The sequence below is a fragment of the Canariomyces notabilis genome (genome assembly GCF_033297395.1).
Source record: "Canariomyces notabilis strain CBS 508.74 unplaced genomic scaffold N656scaffold_4, whole genome shotgun sequence".
Classification (NCBI taxonomy): domain Eukaryota; kingdom Fungi; phylum Ascomycota; class Sordariomycetes; order Sordariales; family Chaetomiaceae; genus Canariomyces; species Canariomyces notabilis.
The window spans coordinates 744,846-765,239 of NW_027041826.1; the positions used below are offsets into that span (position 1 = coordinate 744,846).

At 55.8% G+C, this 20,394-nt stretch overlaps 5 protein-coding genes across 5 annotated transcripts; 3 read left to right on the plus strand and 2 right to left on the minus strand.

Annotated features, from left to right (window-relative positions):
* Positions 1-929: 929 nt before the first annotated feature.
* On the plus strand, positions 930-5,536 carry N656DRAFT_704232 (uncharacterized protein; the record flags this gene model as incomplete). Its single annotated transcript, XM_064811161.1, has 4 exons — positions 930-1,162; positions 1,246-1,351; positions 1,417-4,077; positions 4,136-5,536. 4 exons carry the CDS (start codon positions 930-932, stop codon positions 5,534-5,536), a joined length of 4,401 nt encoding a protein of 1,466 aa, XP_064672745.1.
* A 1,110-nt stretch (positions 5,537-6,646) lies between these two features.
* N656DRAFT_842966 (uncharacterized protein) lies at positions 6,647-8,394 on the plus strand. Its single transcript, XM_064819069.1, has 3 exons — positions 6,647-7,209; positions 7,289-7,615; positions 7,705-8,394. The coding sequence occupies exons 1-3, from the start codon at positions 6,883-6,885 to the stop codon at positions 8,209-8,211; spliced, it is 1,161 nt and encodes a 386-aa protein (XP_064672746.1). The 5' UTR covers positions 6,647-6,882; the 3' UTR covers positions 8,212-8,394.
* Positions 8,395-8,888: 494 nt separating this feature from the next.
* On the minus strand, positions 8,889-12,891 carry N656DRAFT_748056 (DUF1740-domain-containing protein). Its single transcript, XM_064812948.1, has 4 exons — positions 10,280-12,891; positions 9,792-10,222; positions 9,084-9,735; positions 8,889-9,030 (listed from the first exon to the last, which is right to left on the minus strand). The coding sequence occupies exons 1-3, from the start codon at positions 12,626-12,628 to the stop codon at positions 9,192-9,194; spliced, it is 3,324 nt and encodes a 1,107-aa protein (XP_064672747.1). The 5' UTR covers positions 12,629-12,891; the 3' UTR covers positions 8,889-9,030; positions 9,084-9,191.
* Positions 12,892-13,795: 904 nt separating this feature from the next.
* N656DRAFT_766443 (uncharacterized protein) lies at positions 13,796-16,867 on the plus strand (the record flags this gene model as incomplete). The annotated part of the gene is made up of 7 exons (XM_064813478.1): positions 13,796-14,090; positions 14,153-14,538; positions 14,599-15,729; positions 15,783-16,115; positions 16,169-16,558; positions 16,626-16,736; positions 16,805-16,867. The coding sequence occupies 7 exons, from the start codon at positions 13,796-13,798 to the stop codon at positions 16,865-16,867; spliced, it is 2,709 nt and encodes a 902-aa protein (XP_064672748.1).
* A 1,062-nt stretch (positions 16,868-17,929) lies between these two features.
* N656DRAFT_704281 (kinase-like protein) lies at positions 17,930-19,543 on the minus strand (the record flags this gene model as incomplete). The annotated part of the gene is made up of 3 exons (XM_064811164.1): positions 17,930-18,095; positions 18,153-18,814; positions 18,878-19,543. The coding sequence occupies 3 exons, from the start codon at positions 19,541-19,543 to the stop codon at positions 17,930-17,932; spliced, it is 1,494 nt and encodes a 497-aa protein (XP_064672749.1).
* Positions 19,544-20,394: the final 851 nt, after the last annotated feature.

The window sequence follows — 20,394 nt, forward strand, 5'->3', positions numbered from 1 at the left end:
GGCGTGTTTGGTCGCTTTTTCTTTCCGCTCCTCCCCACGATCCTATCCCCCAGGTTACCCTGTTCTGCAATCTGCACCACTCCAATTACCTACTGCAACCGACTCTCACCACCAATTTTTGAGGTGGCCCGCTATCCGCGATCACGCCCGCACTGCACATCGGCAGCGACAGCCGACATTTTCTTGCGTCCAGGTGTACTCAGCTCGCGGGACAAAACATTTGAGACTAGGCCGACCGCTTCTATTCGAGCCACAAAGCGCGCCCTCGCAGATACGTGAAATCAGCGAGGCAAGACGGTACTCATTCTTGGGATTCTCCGGGTCGGTTTGTCCTCAGCTGTTTTGATCCCGCTGCTTTCGTTTGGCAGCAGCACAGCAGCGAAGCCAAATCTTGCGATTCGGGGCGAGTTGAAAATTGTCGGCCGCGCTGCAGCCGGGAACCGGGAATCACCAGCGTCGGAAGAGCGCCGAACCTTGAAGCCTCTGGCTGGCCTGAGTTCTCTCTGCTCTGTTCCGAACCGTCTTCCGAACTAGTCTACCTGGTACCCGCCGTAACCGATGCCCTCGCCTCCGGCCCACGTCCTCTTGTCTCGCACGAGCCTTGGAGCGAAGCGAATTGCTGACAGCGGCGGCCGCACTTGCGCTTAGCAGCGAGCGTGCTGTCTAGCACGGCCGACGCAACTCGGTCGAGCAACCAAGGTACCACGTCGTCAACCTATCCTTGCGGGATATATGGACGTTTGCCGATACACTGTGGAAGAGACGGTCTGTTGACGGCTCTTTGTCTTGTGTTGTGGCACGGGGGATTAAACCTTTTGATTGTCGCGGCTTCCGCCTCCCCGTCCTAGACATTATTGGGACCGTTGCGGACCGCTGCCGGGGGTGCGTCAAACAACGCGAGTGGTTGAATTTTCTTTACTTCGGCCGCCATGGCCGCGAACATGTCGCAGATGGTCCCCAACGGCCAGATGATGATGCTACAGGCGCAGCAGCAGCAGCAGCATCAGCAGCATCAGCAGCGGCAGCAACAGCAGCCAGGCCGGATGCAGGGCATGACAGCTGCTATCAACCATAGCCTGCTTCAGAGTATGGCTATGGCGCCCGTGGGCTCTTGGCAGAGCAGCTACAGCCCAAACGAGCGATATGGGAAGGTTATGAACCTGTACGAAAATTTCCCCCTTCTAGCATCGCTTTCTCCCAATTCGAGGCCTCTGGTTCGGGGCCCCCATGCTAACCGCAAGATAGGTTGTCAAACATGTCACTGGCCGCACAAGACCCCCAAAGTGTGCAGAAGGCTTGCGCCGCCGCTTTGGAGATTGAGAAGACGTACTTTCTGCAGGCCCCAGATAGGGTAGGTTACCGCTCTTCCCTGCACCAATGCTTGCAAATACATTATCTGACCTAAGATATCTCCAGCAAACATATGATCACATGATAACACAAAAAGTTCAAGAACTCGTTCAACGGCGACAAAACAACGCCGCGGAACTTCAGAAGCAGGTTGACGCCGATGCCGCACGACAGGCTCAGCTGCAGCGCCAGCAACAGCAGATGCTCCTAAATCAGATGGCCGCAAGAGGCTTGGGCCAGCCAGCTCAGCACGGCTTCCAACCCATACCGAACCAGTTTTCTACCATACCTCAGCAACCGCAACAGATGTCCATGAGCCCAGGCATGGGCATGGGCATGGGTATGGGCATGGGTGGCCCGGCAATGCTTCAGAACCGCCCGGAACAGCGCCAATTTCCCATGCAGACGGGACAACCGCGACCACCAGGCGTCATTCCTAAGGATATGAGCCAGTTGAATCCACAGGAAAAACAGCTCGTTAATGAGATGGCCCTGAGGCTCATGAACCAGACGCCCGAGCCGGCAAAACACCAATACCGACAGATGATGCAGCAGAAGCTGAATCCAGCTCAATTTGCCGAGTTCACCGCCTCGGGCAGGGACCCGGCGTTCATTTATTTCCAGAGCATGGCCATGGAAACTCTTCAGAAGCGTGCGCAGGCGCAGAGGGCGGCGGCCATGATGCAACGGTCAGGAATGCCCGCGAACGTGATGCCACACGCCGGTCCGCCCCAGGGCCAGATAAACCCGGCTTTTATCAACGCTCTGGGTCAGCAGGCGATTATGCAAGACGGCCAGATGTTCCCGCAAAACTTGGAGAGCATCCGGAACGAGCAGCAGATGGGTTTCCTCGCGCAGGAAGCCGGGCAAATGGTTGTACCTGCGAGTGCCGCGCCTGGCCGAAACGCGACGCCGGGCGCGATGACCGGCCTCCCGGCACAGCCTACACCCGGGAGTCAACAGGGCCAAAACCAGACTCCGCGACCTCCGCAGGTGCAGCCTCCGTTCGGCATACCGCCTGCCAAGATGGACCCTGCCACTGCCCAAGCACAAGCTCAGTCCGCAGCCCGGGCCGTTGGTCGGACTATGCAAGGCCAGTCCGGCGCGATTGCTGCGCCTACTGCTACCTCACAGAGCCCGGCATTGAGCTCATTAAACACACCGTTGCGGCAACCCCCTCTCCCCATGGGCCAACCCAACGGGCAGCCTATTAACCAAGGCAATCCGCAGATGGGTGCGAACCTCAACCCGCATTTCAGCCACCAAAACAACACTCGGCCGCCATCGTTATCCGGGACCATGGCTAACGCGGCCATGGCAGGAATGCAGAATATCACGCCCGGATCATTACCCGACAATGCTATGAGGGAGCTGATGGCTAAATGGGAACGGCATCGCCCGCCGGCGAATCTCGGACTTCAGACCCCTAAGCAGGGACAAGTTCCCGGGGCGCCGGGACAGCTTCAGGCCGGACCGATGACCGGCCCAAACCAAGCTGCCATGATGAATCCAATCCAAAAGGGCAACGTCATGATACCGCCGACGGCACAGCAGTCCGCTGACAAAGCTCGCCTCATGGCCTACATACAGTCTCCCCAAGGTCAAGCCACAATGAACAGCATGGATATTCCCCCGGATATCCTGAACCGGCTTCGCGCCACCGGTCCCCTACCTGGCGAAATCCGGAAATGGGGACACTTCAAGCAATTCATACAGGCCAATCCTACCGTCCCTCAGGCTTCACTGTTGAATAACCTCTTGCCGTTCCAGGTGGCTCAGTTCAAGAGCATATGGGACAAGAAGAGATCAGCAGGTATTGCCGGAGTCCCTCAGCCTCCGAATGCTCCTGGCGCCCAAGTGCAACTCCAGCAGAATCAGCCAGGATTGCCCCCTGGGTACACGTACCCGATTTTCCAAGTAACACCGCAGGACATGGAAGCATTCCGCAAGCACCCGAAAGTTGCGACGATGAGCGACGAGTCGTTGTACGAATTTATCAAGAGAGCGAAAAGGGACAATTTCTACAAGAGGAGTTGGGAGGCCTACAATGCTCAAAATCAGGGCAATGCCAATCCCCCCGCAGGGGGCCAAAAAACGACGCCACAGATCCCCCAGATCCCGGTCACTCAGCCAGGGAGCGTCACGCCAACTCAACAGCAAAACCTGCGCCAGAACGCCCAGCAGCAAGCCGCTCAGATGAAGCCTCCCGGTGTCCCGGCGGCAGACGCGGTGACGACCGCGGCTTCGGCAACCCCCAACAACGTCCGACCGCCGCCAAACCCTTCCCCCGCTCCAGCACCCAAGAGTTTGAAGCGGCCGAGCCCCGACGATTCGAACGAGGCGTCCAGCCAGCCAAGCAGTGCTATGCAGCGTGCCTCTTCGCAGCTTGAGGTCCGGCCCCCGACCGCCGCCCAGAAGCTGAGTCCTGAGCAGATAGCAAAACTTCCACCTGACCAGAAGGCTGCCGCGATGCGGAAGCAGGTGCAGCAGGGCCAGCAGGAGTACGCCTACGAGATCAGCCGGTTAAAGGAGATCCAGCGGCAGGCGCTCCAGGGGCACCAACAGCAACCCGGTGTGGAGATAGCAATGTCTGGCTCGGAGCTACAGGAGACGCGTCACAGAATCGCGAAGGCGCGCGGGAACATGGATATGTTACGCGGGCAAGGCATACTCCAGTGGTACCGTCTCACCAAGGACGACGCACGAGCAACCATGTTCTTCAAAGTGGTATGTATTCTCCCCTATTATGCCTTGGACCTCTGAGCTGTGCTCACGCTATGTATAGCGCTTCAAGATAGTCAGCCAGTTTCTCGATGGCGAGAAGATGACACAGATGCGGCCGTCCTTGACCATTTCCAAAGACGAGCTAGATCAGTTCATCTCCATGACGGACGGCATGCTCCGAGAGCTACCCATTGCTTTGAAAGCGAACCAAGGCGCGGCCGGGAGTGCGCAGCCAGGAAACCAACGCCCCTCCCAGCCAGCTCCCGCTGCGGCCCCATTAAGCGCCGCAAACTTGGAGAAGCAGACACAGGCTCTCAAGCAAGCTCAGAACCGGACGATTCCTAAGACTGCGCAGCCCCCTGCAGCCCCGACGACAGCCCAACCACCGTTCCAGTTTGGCGCCCACAAGACACCCGCCAGGAACCCGGAATACTTCAGCGAGCAACGTATCACACCCGCCAACCTGGTCCTCCCGCCCCGAAAGAAGGCAAAGACTGCAGCAGCCCAGAAGTCTCCTCCCGTAACTCAAACTCAGGCGGCGGGGCCCTCATCCCCACAAACGAAGGCGCCGTCTCCTACAGTTGGTAAAAAAGCCGAACCAGTCAAGGCCCCGCCGAAGCTAGTATGCCCCGAGCCCGGCTGCGAGATGAACTCCATGGGCTTCCAGAGCGAGGAGGCGCTCAATGCTCACCGCGAGGAGGAACATGTCAAGCCGTACGAGAACCCATACGGGTTCTTGCAGGAGCAGATAACCTCTGCTTTGGGGCTGGACGCGCAAGGTCAGCCGAAGCCGGCACAGCAGCTCAATAGCCAGGAGCCGGCGGCTCTTGCAGCACCACCCATGAGTGCTAGCGTCTCCAAACAGGGCCAGACCCCGAGGAGCAAACCGGAGTCGGCGGCGACACCAATGTCTCGGGAGGCATCCATGCGGCGGCAGGGCAGTGCAGCAGGAGCCAAGGCGGGCGAAGTCGTCGGCACGCCCGGCAGGAACGCCACACCTCGCGTCGGCAACGGCAGGCCGCCGGCTGGTAAACAAGAGATACCAGCTCCGCAAGCGACTGTGACGGAAGATCCTTGGTCGAATTCGACGATAGACCCCCAAAACCTCTTTGCCCCTCTCGGTAAGGCGCTGGATTATGTCAATGGGAATGTCATGGCCGATTTTGGGACATACCGATCGTCGACGCCCAACGACACGCCCGAGTCGAGCAAGGATAGCGGCACTTCGGAGCCAACCAGCGACATCCCCGAAGGTTCGACGTTGGACATTGACATGAGTCTGCTACTTGATAACGACTTGCTTCCGGATATGGACAAGATAAACATGGAAGGGCTTGAAGGATTGGATAGTGACTTGTTTGGAGCCGAAAACCTCGACTACCTCCTGGATGATATGGTGACGGACTTCTCTAAGCCTTTCCAGTTTGATTCGTCACTATATTCGATGGACCCGACAGCGTGACGGGTTTCTGTTGCTCGACATCCACACGATGGACCAGCCGGGGGAGATATGGACGGGCAAATTCTCGGTATTTCAAGAGCAGTTTCTCCAGCATTTGCATCAAAAACAATCACAGCGGGGTAACGGCCAACATAAATACGGCTGGAGCTGAGGGGGGCTTTAATGATGTATGACTCGAGCATTGGTGGGGTTTGATGCGCAGGCACAGGAGGCTGCCTCGATACGGATTGATCTCCTTAATCTATCCTCTGAGCACGGCATTGCAATGAGTGCTGGTCTGTTGTTCTTTCTCATGGGTGGCCTGTGAACGTGTTTCCCTTGCTTTTACAGGAGCGGCCTTGGTGATTGGTCGTTCAGCTTATTTCGTGGTTGCGGCGTGGCAAGGTGTTTTTGTTCCTTCCCCTTTTTCTCTAGCAGGTCGGATGGTGTCTTATACTGGGAGGTAGTAGCCAGGCAAGGTGATACCCAGAGCTCTGCTATAATTGCATTCCGGGTTGTTGACTGCCCGAACTCAAGAACGGCCACGGGACGACGAGACCACAGGGCCAACGGCAACATGGTGTATGATCTATGTCTGCTCCTGCGAAACACTGGATTGCTATGTATACCTTCGTATGCCTTGCAACAGGCCCTTGCAATGCGTTGATAAGATCCGATTAACTACACAACATCAGAGAAGGTGTGAGGCGCGTGTCTCTGGGCACAGAGCGCGCTTCGCGATCCTTGCAATGGGCCCACCGTTATGGATACTCTGAGATTTCATGGGCTTGTAATAACTACACATAACTACGTACGGATAGTGCCTAAACTTTACCCTTACCAAGATGAATGAGATGCGATTATTCTTTCTCCAAGTCCAACATTGAATTTCTATCGATGGTCCATGTTGCACATTTAATTTTGATTCTTTATATCATTCATTTTTCATTTCCTGACAACATTCATGATGGTGCGCGTACGTGACTAATGTAACCACAGAATTACCACCCGAGCCACCCTGTCAGATGTGGTACAGTACAGTACAATACAAGGAGCTTACATACAAGCGCGTGACTATTTACAGAGTGCCGTTTTAGGCGCGGTTCTCCATTTAAAACTCTCGCATGTGGGACATGGCCATTGCTTTTCGTGTTTCCACCAGCTCACCTTATTCAACCGTGACAACACCGACGCGTCTGTGAGTCTGCGGCTGTGGTTTAAATTGTGAGCCGTTTGACTGGTTCCTGTACCGTGTCTCTTCCTCGAGAGGACGTCTGTTCCCTTGCTTTCTCGCTGCAGCCACCGTATTGTTCGGCTTAACGTCAACGAGTTGATTAGTGCTCCATTCTTCTCCGCCAAACTTGAAAATGGAAGCAGCATCTCCAGTCAAGCGTCGCGTCCTGGGCGCCCTGGACCCAAACGCGTCCTCGCCAAAGGTCCGCCACGACCTGAAGCAGCAGCGCCCAGCACAAAGTCCGATCAAGACGAGACCCGCAAGTACCGCTGCAGGGCTGACTCGTGCACTTACACGCACGCCGGAGCCAGACTCCCCTACACGGAAACGGCCGTCGATGGCTCCCGGCGCCCATAGCAGTACCGAGGAGCCGCCTCTCAAGCGACCATGTCTCGGTAGTGACGGCAGCAGGGTGAACGCGGGTGAAACCGGGCAGTCGGAACTCGACCCTGATACCGATGTAGGTCAATTGCTGTGTCAACTTGCATCCCCGTCTTTTATTCCTAGCCAGTGCAAGGATGACTGACTTTTTCGCATAGTTACCCCGGATCACAGTTCGACCCTCTCCGAGCAGAGGCAGAAGCATAGACAGATCTAATCGCACCCCCTCGCCCTCTATCGCTTCCACAGCCTCCATCACAGGCTCTCCATCAGTCTTTGACACCTCCACGGCAGCAAACGACACGACCCTGACCGAGTCGGATCACGACAATAGCCAGAGCTCGGTCCTGCCACTTCCTGTTCCCACCGCTCCTGCCACAGCCCCAGTGTCACAGATATCGCAGAGACAAATACCACCAACGACGGCGGCGACAGGAACTAGAAGTACCGCATCCTCGCGCTTTACGCTTGAACAGGCCCGCGAGGTAAGTCCCCCACTCATGGACACGATGAGATAACATGGATGCAATCGTGAGAAGGCAAGGCTGATGAGAAACGTGCAAAAACTCAACAGAAGGCAGAGATCCTCCGCCTCCGTCTCGAACTAGCCAGTTACAAAGTCCGCACCAACCAGACCGACGTTCCGCTTGACGAGCTGCAGGTGAGACCGGTTCCTGTCTCGGGAAGGTCGTTTTCCTCGGGGTCATACGGCAGGAGTGTCGGGGCTAGTAGTCGGAGGAGGCCCTTGCCTAGTTCGCCGCCTGCCAGAAGGACGCCTAGCATCGAGGCGAGGGGGCCCGCTGCGTTGTTGTCGTCTGTGGGGCCAGTTGAGAGTGGGACTGGGAGGGTACTTGCGGGGGGACTGGAGGAAAAGCAGCTACAGGGGAAGGATGAGGGGTGTGATAGAAGGGAGAGTGGTTCGGCGGGGACCGAGCTTTCTGAGCTATCCCGGGAACCTTCCGTCTGCGCTGACACTAAGGCAGTAACGGGGGGACAGAGTGCTGTAGATGATGAAGGGCATGAGGGAGACCTCGCGAGTGATGGGGCAGCGAGCGGGTTACTTAGCTTGGCCAGGGGCTAGATCCTCCGAGTCAGCAGTTTGAGGGCGAAAGGCTTGTCAGTGTGGCCGTAGTATCGACACTCATGAAGGGTAGTGTTGGGAAAAAGAGTTCGGATGAATCGCATTGCAATGTGCAGACGACTTGCAATGGTATTCCTGGCAGATTCCCTTTTGGTATGCGAGTTTCAATGTTTGAGAAATCCTACTTGTATGCCTCGTGGTTTCCAGGTTGTTACCTAGATCTAACGAGGGTCTGTCTTGAAAACAGTGGCATGGACGGGGAAAGAGAATGAAGATTCTTGGCCCCCTCGCGATAATGTTAAGTGGATCTTGAGCTCTTGAGTCCTGCAGCATATCGTTGCTACCCTGGTTACGTTCCCCCGTCTAGGCATCTCGAGATAGGTACCTTGAGATACACAGCTTAGCATAGCCTGTACCTACATGTGTGATGTTCTACTGTAGATTATGTCAATTGGACCGCAACAAACTCGATGCATGTAGTAGCAGCAACCCATGTGCGTTCGTTTCAGGGGTTCTGAAACAAAACATCGTCGCTTGGCGGCTGAAGCCGCTGTGGAGCCTGCAGGCTCAGCCTCGAGCACCAGCTGAATGCAAGGCATACCAATCATCATAAAGAGATCGACTCTGTGGAGCACTGCGGGGGAGCTGAAGGTAGCCACTGCACGTGGAATACGTACGCTGGTGGTCTGTGTTTAGAGCTAATTATGGAAACCGTTTGAACTTCCCTGCATCCGGGAACAACATCCCGAGTGCAACGTCCCCTGATCCTCTGAGCTGAGGGGTACCTTGTTCCGTTTGCTAGTTATTGGTACGCCACGTCTGTCGAAACTCTTGTCAGTTACATATACTTCGTATGTATTGTATGAACATACAAGTAAGGTACATTTCATGGTGATGAATTTCTAATTCCTCGACGAATTAGACTCGTATTAGGGGCGCGATGCATTGTGTTGGAATCCTATGCCATATGCCTGCGCCCCTTATTTCGTCTTGCCCTCCCTGTTCTTCCAGCCGTGCATGAATTCCTCAAAATCAACATGCACCCGCAAGCCCTTTGCCGTCATGGTGTTAAACACAGCGCTCAACTCGGACGGACTCATAGCCCCCGCCAATTCCCCAAATGCTTCCATGTAGATTTCCTTGGCCCAGGGACAGGCGGCCATAGCCCGGCACAAGACGTCCTTGGCTCTGCTCTTGAGCTCTCTGGTAGAGTATGAGAACCGGATGTAGCGAATCCACAGCTCGACACTGCCCCTGCAGGCGTCGCTGTTAAGCGCTGCCTCGAATGCGGCCCGGGTCGAGTGTACCGTTCCGACCCGTGCTTCGTGCCGAATCGCGAAACGCCGGGTATGGATGCTGTCATGTGGTTCCACGAGGGATTTGGTTCGGAGAACGTCCCGAACCGGGTCATCGATACGAAGGCTCGATTGTGACCATGCATATAGCTCAAGGAACATGACGTTCGATGGAAAGAGGTTGATGATTTCGAGAAGCTGTTCCCTGACATAGATGGGTTTGTAGGGGCTGTGAATTGTCAGAAGTCATGACTAGGTATCAGGCTACAACGTGATGTGACCTACCCGTGTGTTGCGTGATAGTAGAGGAGCCGCGCGGCAGATTGTAGGAGTCGCTCGTGGTGCGGAGACTGGCTCAAGTTGCGGGATTTCAATCCTTGAGAGAAGGCTAGGATGCTGGACAGCGCGGCAATTATGTTGCCCTGCGTCTTAGAAGTTGTGCCGCTAGCCTCACCGCTGGCAAGATACTCCAGCAATGCCAGGCTCTCGGCATGTTGTGTGGCCTTCTCTAGCTGCAAGGAGGAGAGAGCGTAGTCTCGAGTGCTGCAGAAATGAGACCTTGCTTTGAGGAGCAGGGCACGAGACACTGATGGGCCATCAAATGACCTGTCCACCGAAGTGCAAAGACGAACAAGAGCCATGCTCTTGTCCCCGGCCTCAAGATGGATCCAAGCCCAAGTGTTCCAAAGCAACTGGTTCCCGCTTAGATTGGATGCCTACCCGATGTGTTAGCGACAATGGCGCTTACTGATGATCTAAGGCAGGCGACTTACCGGTACCAGGCCCGTCGCCGACGACAAGACTTTGTTGGAAATCTCCACATTCTGGTTTGCCCACTCAACTAGGGCGTACGCATTGTAGAGCTTGATGTTGGAACTGTGCTCCCTCAGAAGCGCCTTTGCAATCTTTCTCGCCCCAGCTGGCTCATTCAACCATGCCATCGCTAGGTAGTATTCTGCTAATTCCTCAACTCGACAGCTATGGACGAGGTACTTGAGAGTGCCAATCACCCAAGCACTGTCCACCCGACTGGTCGCGCTAGACAAATGGCCAAGATATCTGAACCAGCCGGTGCCAAAGAGAATCTCTTGCGAGATGGCCATATTTCCGCCCTGCTGCTCAAACTGAGGGGCCCTTCTCGAAAGATCTGAGAATACCTCAGTCTCTGGACGGTTAAGGTCGAGATCTAGGGCCTCCTCCCGAGGAGTGACGAACGGGTCACCTAGCAGGTCAGCGAACCCCTCCCCGGATAGGCTGGCCGTAGGAAGTCCGCAGAACACAAGGAAGGCATCCACAAGCTTGGGTTTGACCAGCGAGAGAATAATCGAAGGAAACCAGACAAGAATATCCTTGATATCGGAGAACAAGACGACTCTAAACGGATCGTCCTCGGTCCCATGATCAAGCGTTCTTGCCGGCATGCGTGCATTTTCCGCTCTCTGCCGCTCAATAGCAGCCCAAGCCTTGAATGGTTCTGCTGTGGGAGGCATATCCCCGAGAGAATCTCTCTTCGCCTCAGGCGGATCATCCATGCGACCCATGGCGAAGTGCTGCCAACCCTTGGCACCGTCCTCCCCAATCCGCGCAACCTCGCTCTCCCAGAAGTCGGCGAATGCCTCGGGAGCCGAGTCAGTGCTGCCGTAATCTGCGGGCCGGGAGAACGTCATCTCCAAAACAGCCTGCCATGCTGCTACTGCAAGCTCCGCAAAGCCAGTGTCTTGCAGAAACCGGGTGAGCCGGAGGAAAAGGTAAACCACCCTGTTGCAGAGCAGCTCAATGCCTTCCCATTCTCCGTTCCCGCCCTCGACAGCCACCACATTCTGAGCCATGTCGCGCAACTCCTCCTCCATCTGTTTCAACTTCAGTTGGATTAACGCCCTCCCTTCGTCGACACTTAATCTCGCGCCGGACACCCCCGTCATCTTAAATGCCAACCACTCCTTCCATAACCAGAAACTGCGTCCCTCAGACTTGACAACCTCATCCCACTTGCGCTCCAATACCCTGAAATCCCACACCTTGGCCCCCTCAAGCATCAACCCCACAAGCAGGCGTTCCCTATCAGCCGTGCCGACGGCGTGCGGAAGTGCCTCCTCATACAAAGCAAGTCTAAGCTGGGCAACGGCCTTGGATTCGTCCGCCGTTCTGGAGCTGCTAGTGGGTGGTGTTGGGAAGAGCGAGTCTTGCAGGCCAATCAGCTCTAACCACGAGGCTGTGTCGGAGGGGTTAGCCTTTACGGCGCGGGAGAGGGAAATTGAGCGCTGCTTTGCGGTGGATATTTCCTCCTGTTCCAGACCGTCTGGGGATGGCGATTGGGAGGTCGAATCTGATTCAGCTGATGAGTCTGATGGAGAAGGGGAAGCGGAGGAAAGGCGCTTGCGTTTTCTGGACGAGGAGAAACAGAGCGGGATGAAGTCCTCTTGTGATGGTGCGGTTGAGGTAGGAGCAGGCGAAGAAGGCTTGATGCGCTTCGGTTTGAGACGAGCGGTGGCCGCGACGAGAGCTTTGTCCCGGAAGGCGGAGCCGGCACCGCTGCTGCCTTCACGGTTGTCGTTGATGCTGAACCGCTCGTTCGCGCCATCGCGGTGGATGGTGAGGAAGCCGGGAGAGCCTATGATCCTACCGGCGCCAGAACGGCGATAGGATGGGACCTTATAGCGGTCGTTGGTGCCGTATTGCAATATCAGGGGGTCGCCACGCGTATCGAATAGGAAGAGATCGTCACCTAAATGAGTGATGGGTCTGCGGGGGTCTCTTCCCTGGGTGGAGGCACGCTTGGGGCTGCCTGCTCGTGGTGAATGCCTTTGATGGTGCTGTCCGCGAGGTTGCTCCCATTTCTCCCTGTCGTGGCCCACCTCACGATCCCATTCCCGTTTCCGTTCGCGACCTCGGCCATGATCCCGGCCATGACGGCGACGTTCTCCATCCCGCTCTCCATCCCGCTCCCCGTCCCTTCGGCGATCAGATGGCCGTTCCGCAGCTCCACTGCCATCGCCGTCTCTCTGTGCCTTGGTCTCCCCCGGTACCGGCTGTGGGTGTGGACTGCTGTCATGTTCGGGGGTGGGTTTCGGCCTGAAGGATCCAAACTTGGGAACGGCGCGTTGCCGTTTCTCCTTGTCCATGGTGCGACTTGGATCCGATTCCGACTCTCAAAATCATCATTTTGTGCCTGGGCTCAATCCCTTGCTTAGCCTTGCATCTCTCGGTCATCCGAGTCATGGAAGCACGGATACCGCTGTAACCTTGCAAACTATCATTAATGGTGCACCATCATGTGCTGTTGCCGAGAGCCGTCAGTTCCAGCGTGCACTGCTGTGCAGTACTGCAATTGACTGCCCGTGACCAAGGAGCGCTGCCAATCGGTGCATTGGTGCATCCCGGCGGTGCATGGCGCTACCTAATTAGCAGTGGGTAACAGTGCGAAACTCGCGAAACTCGGGCAAATCCTACAGTAGGTGATCGATCCTTCAGCGACTGGTAGCGGCTGCAGCGCCTAAAACAGCATCACCAATTAGGTGCCGAAACGCCAAAGGTCGATGACATAATAACACTGTATGCACCTCAATGGGCAACCTTTTCCATGAGAAGGAGCTACAGGAATCTCTGCTATACTCCACTAAACCGCTGCAGCTTCTCCAAAGTTCGGATGAATTCTATAGTTCAGCTCGAATGAGTCTCATCCCAGTTCACCGGAGCATCCATTATTCGTACGCTAAGAGCTAACTAACAATCAGTTGATAGTAAATGGAAACAACCAGGACCATCTGACTGCTGCTGTGCTCCCTGCCGCCGCGCAATATGACGCCAAGTGAGACAAGGAAGTGCACACGTGGGGGGTTACACTGCACCCGTCCAACAACTAGGTGCTCTCCAAATCTCCACTTCCTTTTCCACTGCCAAACCCTCTCGGCATCCAGCCCTCTGGTCCGGCTTCACACTATGGCCGCCTGATCACGGGCGAGGCCGCCGCGTATTGTCCTCCGTTTTCCATTCCCCAGTTTGCAGACCCCTCGGTTCCTTTCTGTATTGTTCTTTTTTGCATCTTGTTCGGATTTGATCCCGGGGAAATCGGAATCGGAGCTGCGCCTCGGCTGCATGTCGTCAATGATTCAGGCATCGTTCATCGCACATACCTACGTAAGGAATCTTGCCTCCATGAGGAGCCGTGAGGCAAGGCTAACTTCTCAGATGAACAGCAAAAGTAGCTGGCGACGTGCCGACACCGCGTTCCAACCCCGAGTTCCCGTTCACCAACCCTCGCGTCCCACCACGCCAACACATTACCCCACATGGCGAGCAGGAGACATACCCCCCGCCTACGCGAGCCTCGCGATGCTGCCTCTGATAGCAACGGTAATGACGCCGGCGACGCCGAACGCCACGGGCAATATCTCTCGCTTCCAAGCTCGCCCACCAGCTTCCGACGCCAGCCAACATATGCCAGCAGACGGCCATCCAACGCAGAACCCCCTGACGAGCGATCTCCGCTCTTGGGAACGGGGGCGCGGACGTCCCGGATCCGGATACACAGTGCTCACGGCTCCCCCCGCGTGCCCAACCTGTCAAGGAATCAGAGTTATGCCGGTGTGTCTCGAATCCAAGCCTTATCAAGTTTCCCCGCTGCTGATCACCTTTGCCCCCTGCAGACAGTGTAAAAAGCGCCCTCCACCACAGCCGCGCTCACTCGTGGGGCCAGCGCCTGATAGACGCCCTCTCGGATCGGCAGGAGTCGTCTCTGGCTGATTCTAAGGGCTCCATCTTGCCCGACGACCGCGTCTGGTATGACCAGTTCACCTCCACCGATTGGGTGCACGACAGCATTGCCGATGCCTACCGCGTCAAGGCCCTGCGTAGCCGCAAGGACTTTTGGGGTCGGGTCTACGTCCTTTTTGATGGTGCCCAGGGCTGGATATTGAGCGCCCTGGTCGGCTTCATCGTCGCCGTGCTTGCCTACGTTGTCAATGTGAGCGAGTCGACCGTCTTCGATTACAAGGATGGATATTGCGTCCGGGGTTGGCTGATCAATGAGAAGGTAAGGAACCTTGTGAGTGAGACGGTGCGATGTGATTCGGACTGACTTCGATCCATGCAGAAATGCTGCCCTCACGGCCCTTGCACAGATTGGCGGGACTGGGGAGAGGTGCTGAATGGGTTCCCTTTCGGCACAATGTGGACAGAGTACATCGTCTACATTGCCTCCGTCATTACACTAGCGAGTCTATCTTGTCTTCTTACCCTGCTTACCAAGACGGTTGTGCCGTCGGCGTATCGCCTAACGACGCTAGATGAGAATCTGGCGGCCGAGGCGGCAGCCCCGGCGCCGGAAACCGGTGATGATGGTTCACCCAACAGCCCTCGCCAAGTGCGCGAGAAGCCGGTGACAGCACCCATGGTCTATTACTCGGCTGCCGGCAGCGGCGTGGCCGAAGTCCGTGTTATTCTTAGCGGCTTTGTGCTGCACGGCTTCCTGGGTCTCAAGACGCTCTTCATCAAAAGCATTAGCCTGATTCTGAGCGTCGCCTCCGGCCTGAGCCTAGGGAAAGAAGGCCCATACGTCCACATCGCGACATGCGTTGGAAACATCGCTTGCCGTCTCTTCACCAAATATGACCGCAACGACGCCAAGAGGCGCGAGGTCCTCTCGGCTGCCGCCGCCGCCGGTGTTGCCGTGGCCTTTGGCGCGCCTCTCGGCGGTGTACTCTTCGGCCTCGAGGAAGTGGCCTACTTCTTTCCGGCCAAGACACTCTTCCGCACCTTCTTCTGCTGTATCACCGCTGCATTGACCCTCAAGTTTCTGAACCCCTACGGGACTCACAAGATTGTCATGTTTCAGGTGCGCTACCTCGTCGATTGGGAATATTTCGAGATCGTCAGCTTCATACTTGTCGGCGTCTTCGGGGGCGCGGCCGGCGCCTTATTCATCAAGGCGTCGCGGTACTGGGCCAAGACCTTCCGCCGCATCCCGGCCATCAAGGCGTATCCCCTCCTGGAAGTTGTCCTGGTTGCCTTCGTCACGGGCCTCCTCGGCTATTGGAATGTCTTTACCAAGCTGCCCGTGGCGAAACTGCTGTACAACCTTGCTGCTCCCTGCGATGACCGGGATAACAACCTGGAAAACCTGGGGTTGTGCCCAGAAAAGATCGATGATATCCCCCCTATTCTACTCAATCTCTTTGCCGCGTTTTTGATCAAGGGACTGTTGACAATCATTACATTCGGCATTGTATGCCTGACCCCTGCTCCCCTTAAAGAATATATTACTGACGCCAGTGACAGAAAGTCCCAGCCGGTATCTATGTGCCGTCCATGGTTGTTGGCGGTCTCATGGGCCGCTTGATCGGGCACGTTGCCCAGTGGATAGTCATGGCCACGCCAGACTGGGGCGTCTGGGGTACCTGCGGCAAGATGCCAAACGCAACATGCATCCAACCCGGTGTGTACGGCCTCATCGCCGCCGGCTCCACCATGTGCGGCGTGACCCGATTGTCCGTCACGCTCGCCGTAATTCTCTTCGAGCTCACTGGAAGCCTGGACTATGTCTTGCCGTTCTCGCTGGCTATTTTGGTTGCAAAGTGGACGGCGGATGCAATTGAGCCTTTAAGCATCTACGTACGCTAGCCTCCCTTCAAGAATCCCGAACATGTCGACTGACCCTCTTGCAGGACCTTCTGACCGAGATGAACTCGTACCCGTTCCTCAACAACAAACACAAGCCCATCTTCACCTCTGACCTGGCCGACATTGTGCCTCGTGTCCGCAAGGAGCGCATCATCGACATTACCAATTCTCCCGTGGTCCCAGCGCCTAGCCTGCGGACCAAGTTGGAACTACTGCACAAGGCAGGTGAGCTGGATGGCGGGCTGCCGATTGTTAGGGACGGCATCCTGGTCGGCCTGATCCCGGCCCCGGATCTCGAGTATGCGCTAGACAATCTGCCGGATGAGGCCAATAGTCTGTGCTTGATGGCTCAAGTGCAGACCATCGAGGATTCGGACGGGGACGGCGATGGGGACGGGAGGGATCCGACGGATTTTACGCCTTATATTGATCCGGTAAGTCGTTTTCTCCACCATCACATGTGCCGCGACGATTGATGGGCGCTAATGGCCGTGTCTATAGGCGCCGGTTGCATTGGACATTAGATCTCCCATGGATTTGGTGTACGAGTGTTTCGTCAAGTTGGGGTTGAGATATATTTGTGTTTTACGAGATGGGCGGTATGCTGGCATGGTAAGTCTCCCTGCTTCAAGAATACCATGTTGCGTGTGTGACGGCCCTTGCTGATGGTTATGGGACAGACTCACAAGAAGACCTTTGCAAAGTACATGCGTGAGTTGGAGGAGAAAGAGGGACATAGATGAATGCGGTTCTGGTCTAGATGGTTTGCACAGGTTCAGACCTCGGTTCATCTGCCGCGTATGTAGACCTTTCCTTTAGCTGCCGCTGCCCATTCGACTCCTAGCACGGCAGCTTTCTCAGGGTATAGCGAGGCGTTTTGGTGGCGCTTTTCCATCCTATCACCCCTTCCTTTGAAAAGGAATGGGGTGCGGTCAGTTTTATGGGTACGGCATGTTTGGATACATTCCTGTTCCAATATCTCATCCATGCGGGAGCATCGGTCAATTAGACTGTAGATGGGTTGGTTGTGACAGACTCTACGCGGAAGACCGGAGGATGGTGCTGGTGCTATGGGGATGGCCGATGATACCAAGCTTGCTTAAGGTATGCAAAGATCTTAGGATGTTCGACTTACTCAGTACTTAAGCAGCGGCTAGGCTGGATATTGAATATACCTTCTGAAAGTGCCTCGTATATCCTTTGACGTCCGATATCTCATACGACATCCACCGGGCCACTCGGTGGCCGCTTGTTGGCGGATGTACGTAGTCTGGCTCAATTTCGAAGGCTCTTGGTTGGAAACAAGTGCTTTCCGCCTGATCATTTCCCACTAAAGTAACGGCAGGGTTGATTGGGAACTCCAACGTTTGTCTGTCTGTCTGTATACACACTGCGTGATATATAACCAATGCCCCAAAGCAACAGCACAGCGCCGGTTCCATACTGTCAGAGTTCATCGACTTGACTGTGGTGAATAATACAATCAACGAAATTATGCCCAAGCCAGCGCTTGTCCCTAATAAGCGTGGTAAAGACTTCGACCACTGAGCTACATACGGGCTTATACAACTTGCCCAACTCAGCAAAAAGAAAAACAAGTCGACGGCAATGATCATGATGAAGCCTTCTTCACAAATGAAGTCTCCTTCCCCAAGCCGTCCGTTGCGGCTGCTGTTTTCGTTCTCTTGCGACGGCGGCGGGATAGCCCGTGATCAATGGCGGATCCAAAAATACCCACCACGTATTCCCAGCTTACTAGCGCTTGGAAATTCGGATCTCATTCAACTCTTGACCACCTTCGGACTCTATGCCTTCTGTGGTGGATTCTGGGCCTGCGGTTCCTGCTCGTCCCAACCCCATACCTGCGAGAGGTACCGGGCCATATTGACACGCTTGGAGCGCATCTCCAACATCCAGGGATGCTCTAGCATACGCCAAGGGGTGGCTCGGCGGTTAGGATCCTTTTCGAGGCTGACGGGACGGTTAGCCTAATGTAGTTTAAGGAGGTAGACACTAGATAGAACATACCAGCACTCGATGAAATACTTGAACGAGTCAGACCAAAAAATGTTGGCTTCTGGCTCGTCCTTGAGCGTGGGAATGGGTTGGCGGACAATATAGGTTAGGAGGTCGATGAGACCAGCCCGAGGCTGCATCTCTGTGCCGTCAGCCGGGAACGGGAAGCGATGCTGAGCAACCTCGAGTAGCGTAACGCCGGTTGACCAGACATCGGATGTAATAGTGTAGGACTGGCCAGTGATACGTTCTGGCGCCATGTAATAGCTGGTGCCGATGAAGGTATTGGCGTCGCCTTTAGTGCCGAATTCGCCCGACACACCGAAGTCGCAGAGCTTCACCTCACCGTTGCGGCAGAGAAGGATATTACTGGGCTTGATGTCGCGGTGAATGATCTTCTTGCCGTGCAAGTATGTCAAGCCGCGGAGAACACCTTCTGAGATCTTCCCCAAGACTTTCTCGCCCGTCCGTCCACCAAGGCGCTTGACTTCCTTATAGATGCTGTCCAGCGAGCCACCCTCGCAGAACTCCATGGCGATAGAGATGGTGGCTGTGGAGGGGTCCGGGAAGGCACCGTAGTATCGGCAGATATGTTCTGAGGCACACCCTTTGTTGAAGCCTAGTTCGCGAAATATTTGCCGCTTGACGTCTGGGTCGGGATTTGTTGTAATCACCTGGATTTAAGTTAGGTCAGATTGGTTCCCAAACAGGTGCTCGGGGATACTGGGTCTACGCACCTTCAGGGCAAACACGGTATTGCCCCCCTTCAGTTTGCACTTCGTCACAGCACCTCCCGCACCCTCGCCCAGGCTTCCGAGCTCTATAATCCTTTTTTCCATGCTCACGATCCTCCAGCCCTCGTCGTCTAGATCTTCAACATCCGATGTCCTCGCCTTCTCGAGAGCGAGCTTATCGAAAGACTCTAGCCCGTGCAAGCTGCCCTCACGCTCCATCCCAACTCCCTCGCTCGCATTCGAATACAGTGACCCTACGGCCGATACGGGATCCGAAGTGCCTGTTTGTCTTGTCGATCCGATACCGTATTGACTTGCAAAGGAGAGAGCGCTAAATTGCGACCCCGCGCTAGTGGGATTGCTGGCACGGCCATCTAGGGGGCCGAAGCTCCCGCTTCTGCTGTGAGCAGCGCTGCTTTCGCTCCCGCCGCTAGCACTTTGTTGGCTCAGCGTCTTGATAGGTTGTTCTTGCGGCACCACGGTGCTTCCCATGGGCGTTGCTAGGTGGAGCGTAGGCAGAGCGGGACGGCCAGGAGGCCCGCCCGCATTACCAACGGGCTTTACATTAGGAGATGGGGGAATAGCGAGTCCTAGTCGGGGTGCACGACCGCCGGGGCGTGAGCCGGGTATGGCAGGGCGGAGGAGGGGCGCCGGGGGAGCTGCCGACATGGTGGGGACTGGCGATAGTGACTGTTGCGGGAACTCGTGAGAGGGGTTCGGGTTCAGAGACTGCATCAAGGTCAACAAGCGACGGTCAGCGGCATGCTTGAAGAATGACAATTCGAAATGGCTGCTTTTCCCCGCTAAGATCCCCTTTCTTGATGTGTGCTCTCTTGACTGATGGATCGGCTTGTCGCCGGGATGGGAGCCTTGATCACGGCGCAGGTTTGGCACAGACAATGCAGAAGGGCACAAGGAGGACTTGGCAGTAGAAAACCTGAGCGGAATCAAAGAACAAAAGAAGAGGCTCGTACCATCGGCGCAACGCCCTCGCCGCTTTGGTTTTCGGGGGCGGCCATTGTGCCTCTTGGTGATTGGGCTTGGGCTTCTTCGCTGTCGGCCAGCGACTGGAGACAGCAAAACTCGGCTGGCCTGCAGATAACAGGGCGATATGCAGTGGACTGTCCGAGGCTGACTGGGATAATAGGACCGAAGCGATAAGCTGAGCTACCAAGCCGAAGCCAGGCACAAGCAGTGGACCTGTCGAAATAGAATAGGACGGGTGCAAGAGCAGTAACTGGCTGTGCTGTGCGACGTTTGATGGTAATATGCTCTGTGCTCTCTGCGTGACAGGACTGGACTACTGGAGTCGTACTATGCCAGCCAACTGCCTCTTTAGTAACGTTGGGTTTGCAGCGGCGACAGATGCAACGGCGTCAGGAGGTCGATTAGGTCGATTAGGTTTGCTGAAGTGCGTGCCCGGCGAAGGTCTTCCTCAACTTCTCCTTAGGTTAATGGTCGGGCGCTGGTGCGGGAGGAACAGCCCTTTCAATCAATCGGCCAAGCGCCGGTTCCAGGGC